Source organism: Caloenas nicobarica, chromosome 27 (genome assembly GCF_036013445.1).
Source record: "Caloenas nicobarica isolate bCalNic1 chromosome 27, bCalNic1.hap1, whole genome shotgun sequence".
Classification (NCBI taxonomy): domain Eukaryota; kingdom Metazoa; phylum Chordata; class Aves; order Columbiformes; family Columbidae; genus Caloenas; species Caloenas nicobarica.
The window spans coordinates 4,589,764-4,604,000 of NC_088271.1; the positions used below are offsets into that span (position 1 = coordinate 4,589,764).

Below are 14,237 nucleotides of genomic sequence, written 5' to 3' on the forward strand. Positions count from 1 at the left end.
TTCAACAAAAGGGAGAAGTATTGAAAAATAATCCATTGTTATTATCTTGAATTTTACTTTCAAGAGTAACAAGCCACAGAGATCCCAATGCAGACACAGAGAAAAGACAAGAACAAAAGTGTTTCCTGCTTATTGTTACAGGATCTGACTGGGCTTAAAATAATTTTTTAAAAAAAATAATAATAAAACACAAAAAACCCCAAACACAAAAAACCAATACTGAGTAGCTCAGTTTTGAGTATTATGTGTCCCAAACTGCCTCCCATGTCTTCAGGCAGTTTTGCAGGAGCTGGCGACCTGTAATTGAACAGCTTTGTGCATATATAGAAACAATTGGCCGGTATGGTGAAGTTTTACACTTACAAGATCTAAACCACACATCTTTAAAGCAAGAGAACAAGCACAGGGTGTGTTGCTACATTTCCATTTAGATAACGTTACTGGAAGTCAGTAATAAACCCAAACGGCACAGCGAAGACACTAATACACAATTGTGCTTTCTGAGCAACTTAATGGATCTTCTTTAAAGAAATATTAAAGGAATAAAAGGTTCTTAATGTGAAGTGCTCTAAACATTTGAGAAGCTCTGTGCTTTCCTGTGCCAAGAGCCAAGCAAAAATCAAGGATGAGAGGAATTAAAAGGAATATGAGCAGGGCTAAAAGCAGAAGAGGTTGCAGAGAGTTTTAGAAAGTCCATGGGGAACAAGGATTCACAGACATTTTACAAAGCAACTATCATTTCAAATCATAGCTCTGAAGTCTGTTAACAGCCACAAGTTTGTTCTTATCCTCCCACCTCAGCAGAGCCATCGGGGTTTCTTGTTTTGGTACCAGAGGGCTTGGATGCTTCCAGTTGTGTTTTATTTATGTCATGAGGTATCAAACAACATGAGTCGGTTCAAAGCAGCTGATGCGCTGGAATGGTGGCAACACTTGGGATGGTTCTTATTCCTCGAGATGACTTGGTGTCCTAGATTAACCCATGAGGAGTCATAATCTCCTATACAATGTTCCTACAGCCCCCAAGGGCTCTTTTTTCAAATGTTTGGACACCCAGACCAGCCTTTTTCAAACACTGACAGAAATTGGGACAATTGGGTGTTTGGGTGTTGGGACAATAAGGTGTTTTACTATACTCACTTCTTACAGTACATATGATTTAGAAAGCACCACAACAAAGTGCAACAGGGATGGGCTTCCTCGCCTCAAACAGCAGAAGTAACTTCTCCCAGTTAAGTAGTGAATTATCTGGTTTCCCTATATGAATAAGGAGTATTTGTATTTAAACACTGTTACCAGTCAGGCATCCATGCTCAACACCAGTGCCATGTCACAAGGAAAGCTGCAAATCTGCTAGAATCACACCTTTATATTGTCGTATGATTAACACAAAGCCAAGTATTTTATATAAAGCTGCAAAACAAGGAAAAGGTTTTCACAGAAGTGTAAAGTTTTAGGGCAACTGAGCCCATCTAATCCTTTGTGGCATGAGGAGAACACGCTTGTTTGCTCTGAACCTCAGCAGACACTTCCACGGTTTATTTAATGCACTAAAAGAGCAGAATGCTTCCCATTTTTTTGCTGAGCAAATTTTTTTTCCTGTCACGTTGGAGAATTAATGCAGCTCAGAAACAGGCACTGTGGCTTGCAAGTTAAATGATGGAAGAAGGTTGAAAAAGAGGAATTCAGCTCATCCATGGTTCAAGAAGCTGACCTGGTCGCTCCTTCTTGTTTGTCCCTCCCAGTCTGTCCCCAAATTCACCTGGATGCCCCAATTTTTGCCCCTTTCATTAGCTCTGTATCAGCTAATTTGGCCACCTGAATCTCAAAAAGGTTTCCCTGGGGTGTGTTGTTTCCCCACAAACTGCACTGATCAGTTGGGAGACCAAAAGGGCAGAACAGCAAATCTGCACACAAAGAAACTCCCCTTCGAAAAGCTTCAAATTCACAATGCAACAATTCCATGAGACTAAATTGTCAAGCACCACCTTAATCCAGAATTTCAGACAGTCTTTTCGACTTGTCAGACCTACAGCATATTATAGAATGCTCCGATTTTAAACACAGAAACCATCACCTCAGTTCAATATTCTGCTGAAAGCTACTATAGTACTATAGTGAAGACCAAATCCAACATGATCATGTTGCTATAATATATTCAAAGGCTCATCTGCTGTTGTTCGGGACAACCAAGAGGCAGCAATGCCAGGAAGGAATGGTCAGAATGCAAGTTAAATGAAAAGCGAGGACTCCGACACCAAAACAAGTTCTAAGCACTTTGATCTAGAAGATCACGCCCAGTTTCCAGATGAGAACTCGGAGCCGTGCTTCACTAGCCGAGCTGTTCCTTCTCCCTGTGTATATCAGAGTTTAGAAACAAATGCGGCCACTACTAAAAAAAAAAATCTTATTCTCCTATCTCAAGGAGGCAAATATCCCTCAGTCTCTGGTGTATCATGGTTGTACACGTGCATCAGAGCACCCTGCTCTGCCTCAAGCCAAGGATGATGATGTACCACCCAAAACTACACCGACAAGAGATGTAGAAGTATTTCAGATACAAGGTATTGCAACAAATTTTACATAAGCCAGCCTGGCTAAGAGAAACATATGAGCAGCACACAGTAAATTCACAGTTTGCTGCAGCAGCAGGGCTGTTTCAGCGCAGGCCAGCCCGTTCAAAGCTTGCTCAAGCACGTTACCACTGTTCTGCTGCACAAACACACCGAGTGAGTGGCTTACAGAAAGAAGCATCTGCCAGTGGACGGTCCCGCCTGCTGTCCCTCCACACCGATGCGCTCGCTTTTTCCAAACCGACAGATCGAACTGACCCCGTGCCAGTCCCTGACCCACTCTGACATCTACCAGCCCACTTGAAGCGTGAACAGAGATGCCAAAAGGGACAGGGCGCGTGGGGAACAAGGAAGAGATGATGCAGGAAAAGAAAAAAGGACACGATGCAGAAATAACAAAGAAGTAGTTCACTGGCAACCAGGTCATTCTGTAACTAAAGATCACTGGCAGGAATCAGTAAGGAGAAAGGTATTGAAGAGGGGAAAAATTACACTGTTGTGTTACAATGTTACACCAATAAGACTCAAGACTACATCATACCCTCCAAATTACCTAATAAATACCCTGGCGTTGGGCACCACTGAACAGAGTCTGGTCCGTCCTCTGACACCCCCCCTGAGATATTGATCCCATTGATCAGATCCCTCTCAGCATCTCTTCTCCAGCTGAACAGCCCCGGCTTGCTCAGTCTCTCCTCAGCACAAAGACGCTCCAGACCCCTCAGCATCTTTGTCACTCCCCGCTGGAGTCCCTCACAGAATCTCAGAATGTCAGGGGTTGGAAGGGACCTCGAAAGCTCATCCAGTCCAATCCCCCCGCCGGAGCAGGAACACCCAGCTGAGGTTACACAGGAAGGTGTCCAGGCGGGTTGGAATGTCTGCAGAGAAGGAGACTCCACAACCTCCCTGGGCAGCCTGGGCCAGGCTCTGGCACCCTCACCGGGAAGAAGTTTCTTCTCGTATTTAAGTGGAACCTCCTGTGTTCCAGTTTGCACCCATTGCCCCTTGTCCCGTCACTGGTTGTCACCGACAAGAGCCTGGCTGCATCAAAAACCCAGACACACTCAAATATCGCCCCCCACAAACCCCGCCGAACGGCCGCGCTGCCCCCGGCTCCTCCCCCGGCACGGGCCGCGGCCCCTCCCGGCCCTGCGGCACCGCCGGGCAGCCCGGGCCGCGCTCCGCCCCGGGAAACCCCGCCCGAGCGAGCACACGGGCCTCACCGGGGCACCGGCAGCAGCGCCGGGCCCGGCTTTACCCTCCATCCCCCCCCCCGCCCGGTTGCCGCCCCAGCGCTTCCCCGCCCAAGGCGCAGGGCGCAAGGAGCTCCCAGCCCCTCACCTGCGGCAGGAGATACAGGAGCAGCCAGAGGCGGAGCCGGGCCCGCTCCGCCGCCATCCCGGGCCCGCCGCGCCGCCTCCCGCTTTGTTTCCGAGCGGGGCCGGAGCCGGGTCCTTCCGCACCGGGTAACCCAGCAACCCGCCCCGGAGGTCCCGCCCCGCGCTTCCTGCGCCGCTAAATGAGCTTTGGCGCGGCGCGGACGTCACTTCTGGTGAGCGGCCGAATGAAATGGCGAGCGGCGGCGGCGGCGGCGGCGGCGCGGCCAAGATGGCGGTGAGGAGCGGGGCGCGCGCCGCGCGGGCTCCTGTGAGGCGGCGATCGCACCCGAGCGGCCGCCCCGGGGGTCGCGGCCGCGGGGCCGCCCGGGCCCCGCTCCCCCTGTCAGCCCGGACTCCCGCTCCGCCTCGGCGCGGCGGCTGCCGCGGCCGTGTTACAGAATGAGTGTTATGGAGCGTATGGGCCCCTCGCTGTAGTAAAGCCCTTGGGGAGCTGGAGCGAGTTGAGAGAAGGGAACGGAGCTGGTGAGGGGCTGGAGCACAAGTGTGATGGGAGCGGCTGAGGGAGCTGGGGGTTCAGCTGGAGAACAGGAGCTGAGGGGAGACCTTCTGATCTCTGACCTGCCTGAAAGGAGCTTGGAGCCAGGGGGGTCGGGCTCTGCTCCCCAGGAACAAGCGCCAGGACCAGAGGAAACGGCCTCAAGCTGCGCCAGGGGAGGTTGAGGTTGGATATGAGGAGAAAATTCTTCACGGAAAGAGTTGTCGGGCATTGGAACAGGCTGCCCGGGGCAGCGGTGGAGTCACCATCCCTGGAGGGGTTTTAAAGTCGTTTAGATGAGGTTCTCAGGGACATGGGGCAGTGCCGGGGTGGGTTATGGTTGGACTTGATGATCTTGAGGGTCTTTTCCAACCCAAATGATTCTGTGATTCTGTACGTGTAACCGGGGGCAGGGGAAGGTTCTTTCTAGTTCACGTCACCTCTGCTCCTCTCCCTCAGGACAAGGAGAAGAAGAAGAAGGAGAGTATTTTGGATCTCTCCAAATACATCGACAAAACGATCCGCGTGAAGTTCCAGGGTGGCAGAGAAGGTGAGCGGCTGGATGAGGCGTGTGCCTCTGCCGCATGAGGCTTTTTTTACATTTTGACCTATTTCCTTGCTCTTCGCTTGTCGCCTGTTGTCTCCTGTGTGGTCACGTTGCTTTCCAGGAAAGATAATGTGTGGTGGGTGCTTTTATTTGTTACTGTTCACTGTTACCGGTGCAAGGTTTATCTCCTTTAACTTTTCCATTTTACCTTTATGTTTCATCTGTGCACCTATCTTTCATCTTTTTTTATTGGTCACCTTCAACTGTCTTGTTTCTTTTGTCTGGTTTTTCACATTGCAAGAGCGCACATAAAGCAGCAAGGAAACATTTATAGGTGTTATGATTAATACATCTGTCATCCCTGTCACCTTTTAACATACTCGATGTACTTGGAGTTCATAGATTATTTCAATATATTTCACTACGGTTCCTCATCACTTCAGAGGCTCTTATGTCATTTTTCCCCTCCACTTACTTGCATTACTTGAGATTTTCTTCTAGAAAATTCATGCTAAGTTCCTTTATGATCTTCACATAACACCTGGGATTGTAACAGGCTCTGATTTGGGCTCTTAGCAGTGACAGCAATGCTGGTAATCAATAAGTATTTTTCAAACTGGGAGATCGTTCTGTGTAGTCTTGTGATTTATTTAGGACCAGTCTTGTGGAATCACGTTCTATTTTAGGACAAAATGCGTGTTAGTCTGCAGTGAATTCTTATGCAGGCAGTGCCAATGCTAAAGAGATGTTCTAGGAGGGGAGTTTTCTGTGGAAAACACTTCAAAATATTATAGTCTTGATTTATTTTTTGCCATACTCCTTTGCTGAGGGCATTTATTTGGTTTTAGTGTTGTTTTCTTTTTTTCGTGGTGTGACTTGAATTAATTTTCTTATGCTGAAATATTCTTAAAATGCCCTGAAATTGGTTGAAAGCAAAAACGTTAATGTCTTGAAGAGCGTTTTGAAGAATTAGTTGAAAAACCTGAATGTTTCAATTGGCACAACACAAACCAGGGTCTTGTATATTTGCTAAAGAGGGCACTGGTTGATCTCTCCGGTCTCCTCGCTGGAAGGAGGGACCAGAGCTGGAGAACGGAGTGTGTCCTTCACCTGCTTTTGGTCTCTAAATCATTGTTTTGTGTGTGGTCTCCAACAGCAAGTGGTGTCTTGAAAGGATTTGACCCTCTGCTGAACCTTGTGCTTGATGGTACCATTGAATATATGCGAGGTAAGTCATATGCTATCTCTGTAAAGCTTTTTTTATGTTTTTTTCTTCCCAACACTAATTTTCTTAAGAGAAATCTTACAGCTCAGTGAGTGAATAACCAGAAATTGCAGGTTGACATCATCTGAATTGAGACGTGTTTGTGGTAACTAAGTTGCAAATAGAGGGATAAGATACCAGAAGTTGGATGAAGCACGTTCCTTGTGGTAGAACATTCTTGGTTGTTCTTGCTTGAGCTCCTCTGTAGCTCATTTGGGGCCCTTGTCCTCTAAAGCTGGAATAAAGTAGCGTCTCCCTTCAGATAAGGCCGTTGCCTTTGTTTGCTCAAAGCAGGAAAAGCATCTCAGCAAGAACCAGTATCTTTAGTCTTTAGTGTAAACGCAATCGTGGCGTTTCTGTGGAACTAAAGCCTTCTGTAGCTTATTAGAGCTCACAGAGCTGTAGGGCTTTTTTCCTATTATTTCTTTCTTTTTTCCTGTCCAATGATACATGCTCCCATTTCCCTTTCTCCTCTCCGAAACAAATTTATGATATGAACACTGTGTTTGAAGGGTGTTCTCTTTCCTGCTTACAGGAAGCACCTGAAGCTTTAACTTTGCCCTTAGAAGGGAGTTTTTAAAGATGAGTATAATGCATTTTATTGGATATATTGACCTCCTAAGGGGGTAGAATTGGCCGTTGCCGTGTTCAGCGTTTGTCTGTCCCCACCCATGGCCTGGTTGGGAGCGCTGAAGTCAGGGTCTTTTTCTGATTTACATTGATCCCAAAATGTTTGTCTATAATGGCATCTGAAATGGGATCAGGAGCTTTTAAAATCACTTGTGCTTTTGGTCGGCTGAATGGAAGGGCCTTTGAATTCTTTGAAATATATGTGTTCTGCTTTTTATACAAAGTAAAGTTCTCTATTGCTCGCTGTGGCATGTGCTACTTTGAAAACCAGTAAATCAGTAATGTCTTGAAGACATCACATACCGCTGCTGCATCGCTTCTATATGTGTTCAATAAAACAATGCAGATGCCTGGAAAAAAAACCCTTTTGAAGCTGATGGAGTTTGGTTTCTTGTCTCGCCATTGTAACCATGGATCTCTGCTTTTCAGATCCGGATGATCAATACAAATTAACAGAAGACACGCGTCAGCTGGGCCTGGTGGTCTGCAGAGGGACTTCTGTGGTTCTTATTTGTCCGCAGGACGGAATGGAAGCCATTCCAAACCCCTTCATTCAGCAGCAAGACGGCTAATGCTTTATTTTTTTATTGTCTCCGAAGACTTCAAGGGTGCAGATCATTGGAGAAAATGATCAGTGTGTGAGCAGCTTCCTGGTTTGGGGAGGAGTTTGAATGTGTATTTGTTAGTGTGACAGAACGGGCAACTTTTCTTTTTGTGGCTTTCCGTAAATGATGAGAGGATGGGGTGTGTAAGAACTAAGTTCTGTTTTTTTTTTTTGTTTTTTTTTTTTACTCAAATAAACATGCGACTCCATTGTTTAGGGGAGGGAATACACTGTCATGGAATTGTCAGAGACCCTCTTGATCTTTCGAGTTTCGAAACAACCACGTAAAACTAGTAAAGAATGCCCTGAACATTGGTTATGTTATTTACATTTATAAATATATCAACAAAATCTAAATTAATCTAAAGCCTAAATACATGAGAACATGTTTTTCTTCCTCTTAGATGTCAGTACTCTGCTGGGAAGTGTTGTGTCTTCCTGCTGTTCGTTCTCTTTTGCGTGATTGCTCCAGCGCGTACAGGAAAATCTCTTGCCTTGTACAGGACTTTGTCACCTTTTCAAGCCACGTAGCCAAGAAAATCTTTTCTAGCACCTGTTCCAGATCTTGTGGGCCGTGGTCTGTGTATCAGAAGGCTCCCAAATTTCTACAGAAACACTGGACTGACTTCTAGGATAATCCTTGACTAAGTGACGTGAACCTCACGGAAGAGTCTGTTCGATACCTGGAATTTTAGGGGAAGAATATTTAAGATCCGAATGTTCAGTTGTAGGCAGTGCCTGGCGATACTGCATATTTTTATATTGTCGCTGTCCACATCTGGTTCTGTTTGTTATGACTTGATTTGTAAGTAAACATTTTTTATTTCTTTTATACTGCAGAAATAGCAAGAATTGAGGAATTTTGAGTGAATAAATACAAATGAATCTGTTTGTAAATGTCTGGTTTTTAGTCTGAAAAAGCGCTCTACAGCCGATGTCCCAGCTCTCCACAGTTGTAAATTTCTTGTTGCACAGTTGCACAGTTGCAACTTGTTGCACAGTTGCAATTTCTTCAGGAGGTGCTTTGCAGAGCTGGCTGTATGGTCATGCTCCTTCCTACATTTTCTAACACTCCAAAACTTGTTCTTCAGGCAATCGCACCGTTCAAGAGACTCCTTTTTTCGAGCGTTTGGAGCTTGAATTTGCTCATCATCAGCCTGAGTCGAGTCTTGAACTGCCCTTCTCTGCGGTGCAGACTTCTGAGTTGTATTTGGGAGTCAAGTACCTGAAAATAATATGAAAATAATAGCAGAATTTGAAATGCGTATATGCTTTTCTATTGGATTCATTCCTAACTGTGACTCCAGAAAACCACCTGTAACAGCAGTTTTGCCGAATCCTCTCCCAGAAATGCCCCTTCCAGGGGGAAAAAAGGTGCTTGTGATCCCAATCGCGCTGTTCTGCTTGCAGAATATTCTCCACCGAGAAATGGGACCGAGTCGTGTTGGGATGAGCTCTTGGTGATAAGGGGCACTAGTTCAAGGCCGCTGTGCAAATCTCCCACTTAATACCTTGGTCTAAACACTCAGGAAAAGTTCAGGGTGTGGGATCAGCTGTTGGTTGTACCACGACTGTATTTATTGAGTGCACTGAGGTTGAAGATGACAATGTGACGGCCATCTGGGTTTGAATGAGGGCTCATTCCTTCCCCCATCTCTTACTAAAGTATAAATATGTACTAAATACTGCAAGCTATTTGGAATTTTATATTGAACTAATGAAGGATGTGCCTTTGGGAATATCGGTGATTTTTTTTTTTTTTTTTTTTCCCAGAAAGTCTCAAGCTTTCCTGTGTTTTTGATTTTTTTCAGAAGTGAAAAGTATCATAATGGGGACTTTTTTTTTTTCCAAATGGGTTCAGTGTTCTTCTACAACTTCTTGATATTTAGTCAGTGGTTAGGAAAGATTTGGTTGTTTCTCCTTGCAGTCCAGGCTCTTTGCTCGGCCAACAGCTCCTCTAATTCACTGTGGCCTTACCCAGCTAAGGTAATGCCAGTTAAATCTGCATTTTTTTGGTTATACAGCTCTGCTACTGCTCTGAAAGCAGCAGGAAGGACTGAAGAGCAAAGCAGGAGGGTAGAACACATCCTCTATTTTTAGGACAAGTCTGGCTTATCTTGTATTTATCCCAGCTGGGGGGATAATGTTTCCAGAGACCTCCCGTGAGTAAAGGCCGCGTAAGGGCCGAGTTAATTTTAACTGCCTGGCGGTTGACGAGCATGGAGCCGGCGCAGGAACCAGAGGAGCTGGGACCTCAGACAGAAACGGTTGCAGACACAGTTCTTGAGGTTGGAGAGAGACTGTTCCAGGTCAGCCGCAGGGTCCTCGCGCTGCACAGCCCTTATTTCCAAGCCATGTTTTTCGGGGGGGCGAGAGAGAGCTCCGAACACCACATAGTGATCAGAGGGATCGATGCGGTGCCTTTCGAGGCGCTACTTGAGTTCGCTCGCACGGCCCGAGTGCTGATAGGTCAAGAAAACGTCATCAGCTTACTGGAAACAGCTGATTTTCTTCAGTTCGAGAGGGTGAAGCTGTTGTGCGAGAAATTTCTGGAGAGAGAGCTGCACGTTTCCAACTGCCTGGGCCTGCTGAGCTACGCGCAGCAATTTGCCTTCACGGAGCTGTACGAGTCTGCTCTGAACGTGGCTCTCACGCACTGGGGGGACGTGGTGTGCCAGGAGGAATTTCAGGCCCTACCCAAAGAAATGCTGGCGTGTCTCCTGAAAAGCGACGAGCTCTTCGTTTCGCGAGAAGACGTGGTTTTCGACAGTATCATGAGGTGGATAATGGAGGACCCAGCGACGAGAGAGGAAGACTTTCTGGATTTGGTGGGCGAAGTCAGGGTCGCTTTTCTGAGTTTGTCCTTCCTCGATATCTTGGTGAAGCGCAGCAAGCGCCCTGGACAGACGGACACCTTTTCCAGACTAATAAAGAAGTTAGACAGCTGTCCTCCGCCCAGCTGGCGGAACACGGAGCTGTGTCCTCGTGCTGGCCGGAGTTACGACACCTTGTATGTCCTGGGAGGAAAGCATGACAAGGAACAGCAAGAGTTATTCCTCTTTCAACCTAAAACAGAGAGCTGGCAGGCCTGTTCTCCGCTGCAGCGCAGGAACCTCACACAATACGCGGTGGCAGCAGTAGGTAACTGCTAGAGGAGAGCGACTGAGCAAATGTGAACAGAAGTTGAGGCTTAGAGACCCAAATGCAAGAGTTCAGCTGCTTCTGTAAAACCGCATTGTCCAGCGTTGCTAAAACCTCGTTCATATTTGCGTCCATACTCGTTCAAAGAACAGTTTCGTTTTCCTTAGTCTTGGGACAACGTTAGACAAGGCTCAATATTTCTTTTCATATAGCAGAAACAATTGAACTTACATCAGCTTTATCAGGAGTGAGTCTAACGACTTCACTTTAAGCAGCGTATTTTTTTGGCCTTCCCTTTCCTGTTGGTTTTGACAGATGGTGACTTCTGATCTATAGTTGCTGTCAAGCTAAACTTACCCATGGATGTTGCAAAGTCCTCATGCTTGGAGACTTTCAAGACAGCGCAATACTGTGGCTTCCCTTATTTAGTGTTGGCGATACTCCCATTTCAAGGGGCAGTTTGGACATGAGATGCCCAGAGGTTCTTTCCAACCGAGCGTGTCCATGAGTGGGAGCAGCCTTGGAAGGATTTACTGCATCCCGTAGGCCCAGCCTATCCGTGCAGACGAGGAGTAAAGTCCTGCAAACCCATCCAAAGAGCAGTAATTATCTCTGCTCGTCTTGTACCTCATCGGTACAGCCGGGGGAGGAATGAGAACTGTAGTTCTCAGGAGCAACTCTCAGCCTTCGTGTAACTGCTGTTTTCTCTGCTGTCTTTCCAGGAAGCTTCCTTTTCGTGACGGGAGGATATTTCCGGGATGAGTTTGTGTGGTACAGCGTGGACTGGGTGCTCATCTACAGCTGCGTGGACAACAGCTGGCTGGAAGGGCCGGCCATGAAGAAGTCCCGCAACAGCCACTGCGCGGTGGGAGCGGGACTGTACCTGTACGTGCTCGGGGGGAGCACAGACGACGGGATCGTCCCAGCCGTGGAGCGCATGGCGCTGCTGGACTCGGAGTGGGAGACCATGAGTCCCATGGCTCAGCCTGTGGAGAGAGGAGATGCCGTCAGCGTGGGGACCAGGATCTACGTGGTCTGTGGCCTGGACGAAAACGGACACGTCTATGATGGAGTGCAAAGGCTGAACATAGAGACGGACAGCTGGGATGTCATCTCGTTCTCTCCGCTTCCAAGGTAAGAAAGAATCTTCTGGGACCTTTCTTCTAAAGGTTCTAGTGTTGGTCCTGTGCCAAGGAGAGGTTGGACTGGAGAAATGCAGAGCTCCTGTCATACCAACACTCCTGCGGTTCTCTCTTGATATAAGGACCAAGGTCATAGTGAGTACAGACGAGGTTCTCAGGGACGTGGTTTAGTGCCAGAGTCGGGTTATGGTTGGACTCACTGATCTTAAGGGTCTGTTCCAACCAAAATGATTCTATGAATATTTCAGGGCCCAGACCTTTCTGTTGATTCTGATGAAGGGTTTCTTCCCTCGCAGGTATGATCTCTGCATCACGTCACTGAACGGCGCTCTGTACACCATCGGCGGGGGAGCTTTTCGGCTGGACGTGGAGACAGATGAATGGACCCCGGTGGAGGAGGAATGCTTGACCCAGAAGTTCTTCATGGGGTGCAGCACTGTGAATGGACGAATTTATCTCCTTGGACAGAGGAAGGGGAACAGTGCCCTTCCCGTTGTAGTCCTGTTTGATCCCTACCTTGACATGTGCCAAGTTATAGAAAACAAGCTCCCTTGTCCCCTTCCTATTCATGGCTGTGTCTCTGTGCGAAGGTTTGACACGTGGGCCTAAGCGATGCCAGATCCAGCATAACCAAGAAAAAGTCATCTGCTTTACAGCTGATGGGAGTTAGATTGTGTCAAATTTGGTCTGTGAAATTCTTAATTTTTGAAAATAGATCTCTTCCTTTGTGACTTTGATTCTACCCAGCAAATCAACTTGAAGCAAAAGCCAGTGAAACCTTGGTGTGTACACGATGGTCATTATTGGAAATAGCAGTCAGCATGGTTATGGTACGAAAACTCCTCTGGGCTGCTGTGAAATAAAGGGCTGCTCTGACCCTTAAGCTCTGTGCTTCTCTGTCCTTTGACCAGCTGGGAGAGAAAGGGAAGTCATTGCTTCACTGTTGGAAAATACTGTAGGAGTAAAATAATACATCAAATGTGTGTCAATGGAATCTTCAGCAGGATCTATGAGCTCTCGGTGCTTGTGTTGCAAGGTCCCACTTGGACTCTCTCCAGAGGGACCCCCAGGCAAGGTGTGACTGAGGATGGACTTGTCTTCTCGCACCCACGGGGACAGGAGAGAGGGAGGGCAGGGCAAATACTGTATCGTATTTGTGTGGTATTTGGATACTACATGCTGCAATAAGCAGAGAGATTCAGTATTCTTGGGGATAGTCCTGGACACCTTGTAGTGGTCAGGAAGCAGGTGAGGATTAGTCTGGAGCAACCCTGTGAGATGCTGGTGGCAACCAGCACACTCACCTTTCAGAGGTGCATCAAGAACAGGGCAGCAGGGATGCAGAGCAAGAAGTGCCAAAGCTGCGGGTGGTGGTTTCTGTGAAGTCCTTCAAGTCTTCCCAGGCAGCTTCAGGTGACAGGCGGTATTTGTGGTGCCAGAGCCCCCCTGACACCCCCATGCTGGTGAGGACGGGGGGGCACAGAAAGACGAGGCTTCGGTACTCAGCGTCCAAGTAGCAGCAAGACATAAAACTCATTCCTCCGTCGAGATTCCCAGCTTGACAGCTCATCAATCACACTCTCCACTCTCGCTCAATCTCGTAACTTCAGATCAGTCGAAACAACATCACTTGTTCTGACCTGCCTGGTGGGATAAGATGCCCTAATACACAAAAGTAGCTTAGTGGGTGTCGAGGTGGCTGAGTGCAGTTACACTGCTGCACAGACGACAAGTCCCCACCTGGTGACAATACCACCAGGGGCTTCTCTCTTGCCACCTCTTCCTACCAGCTTTTCCTTCCCAGGCTGCAAAGCCCTCCCCTGTTAATCAGCTCTGACACCTGCAGAGGGTGTGGATGGAGGTCCCAGGTGAGACTGGCCACAGCCATGAAGATCTTCTGGCACCCTCAGGGTCCCGACAGTCTCAGTTTTGGCTCCTTCACCTTGCCCAGCAACATCCCATAACCCTTTTTGCATTTTGAACCATCACATACTGAGCACTAAGTTGATAAACTGCTCCGCGGAACCATTCTGAAGGGCGAACACTCAGCTCAGCACTTCTGGAGCCCGTCTTGTGCATATTCCATATTCCTTCGTAATCCACTTCACCTGTGTTTTATCACTCAGTCCCTCAGTACCATGAACTCTCCTGCCACTGCTCACAGCCACTCTGCATCATTAGGACAAGAGAAAATGGCCTCGAGTTGCACCAGGGGAGGTTGAGGTTGGATCTGGGGAACAATTTCTTCCCCAAAGGGCTGTGGGGCATTGGAACAGGCTGCCCAGGGCAGTGCTGGAGTCACCATCCCTGGAGGGGTTGGACAGACGGAGAGGAGGTTCTCAGGGACATGGGGCAGTGCTGGGGTGGGTTATGGTTGGACTCAATGGTCTTGAGGGTCTTTTCCAACCAAAATGATTCTATCACCATCATCATGAGTAACTTTCATTATCAGCCAGTTTTC

General features: G+C 47.6%; 3 protein-coding genes across 4 annotated transcripts in view; 2 read left to right on the forward strand and 1 right to left on the reverse strand.

Annotated features, from left to right (window-relative positions):
• The window catches only part of SPPL2B (signal peptide peptidase like 2B), a 28,572-nt gene extending 24,518 nt beyond the window's left edge, over positions 1-4,054 (reverse strand). The window contains exon 1 of the mRNA XM_065652431.1: positions 3,915-4,054. Within this exon, the coding sequence (XP_065508503.1) occupies positions 3,915-3,971 (57 nt within the window). The 5' untranslated portion in view covers positions 3,972-4,054. The remainder of the gene's footprint in view (positions 1-3,914) is intronic.
• An 81-nt stretch (positions 4,055-4,135) lies between these two features.
• LSM7 (LSM7 homolog, U6 small nuclear RNA and mRNA degradation associated) lies at positions 4,136-8,395 on the forward strand. Of its 2 annotated transcripts, XR_010607677.1 has the most exons (5): positions 4,136-4,187; positions 4,908-4,998; positions 6,152-6,223; positions 7,319-7,527; positions 7,898-8,395. XR_010607677.1 is itself a non-coding variant. In XM_065652558.1 (4 exons), exons 1-4 carry the CDS (start codon positions 4,143-4,145, stop codon positions 7,459-7,461), a joined length of 351 nt encoding a protein of 116 aa, XP_065508630.1. In that variant the 5' UTR covers positions 4,136-4,142; the 3' UTR covers positions 7,462-8,393. The 2 variants fall into 2 exon arrangements, 1 of the variants encoding a protein (XP_065508630.1); XM_065652558.1 differs by having other exon boundaries at positions 7,319-8,393.
• Positions 8,396-9,687: 1,292 nt separating this feature from the next.
• LOC135999085 (kelch-like protein 23) lies at positions 9,688-12,644 on the forward strand. The gene is made up of 3 exons (XM_065652553.1): positions 9,688-10,634; positions 11,357-11,768; positions 12,073-12,644. The coding sequence occupies exons 1-3, from the start codon at positions 9,713-9,715 to the stop codon at positions 12,383-12,385; spliced, it is 1,647 nt and encodes a 548-aa protein (XP_065508625.1). The 5' UTR covers positions 9,688-9,712; the 3' UTR covers positions 12,386-12,644.
• The last annotated feature ends 1,593 nt before the right edge of the window (positions 12,645-14,237 follow it).

Excerpts from the sequence above, each read along its gene's own strand:
- LSM7 (XM_065652558.1), top strand. The coding sequence starts at position 4,143 with ATGGCGAGCGGCGGCGGCGGCGGCGGCGGCGCGGCCAAGATGGCG. Across the intron at positions 4,999-6,151 it reads GTTCCAGGGTGGCAGAGAAG|CAAGTGGTGTCTTGAAAGGA; the intron begins GTGAGCGGCTGG and ends GGTCTCCAACAG. Across the intron at positions 6,224-7,318 it reads TACCATTGAATATATGCGAG|ATCCGGATGATCAATACAAA; the intron begins GTAAGTCATATG and ends TCTGCTTTTCAG.
- LOC135999085 (XM_065652553.1), top strand. The coding sequence starts at position 9,713 with ATGGAGCCGGCGCAGGAACCAGAGGAGCTGGGACCTCAGACAGAAACG. Across the intron at positions 10,635-11,356 it reads ATACGCGGTGGCAGCAGTAG|GAAGCTTCCTTTTCGTGACG; the intron begins GTAACTGCTAGA and ends CTGTCTTTCCAG. Across the intron at positions 11,769-12,072 it reads TCGTTCTCTCCGCTTCCAAG|GTATGATCTCTGCATCACGT; the intron begins GTAAGAAAGAAT and ends CTTCCCTCGCAG.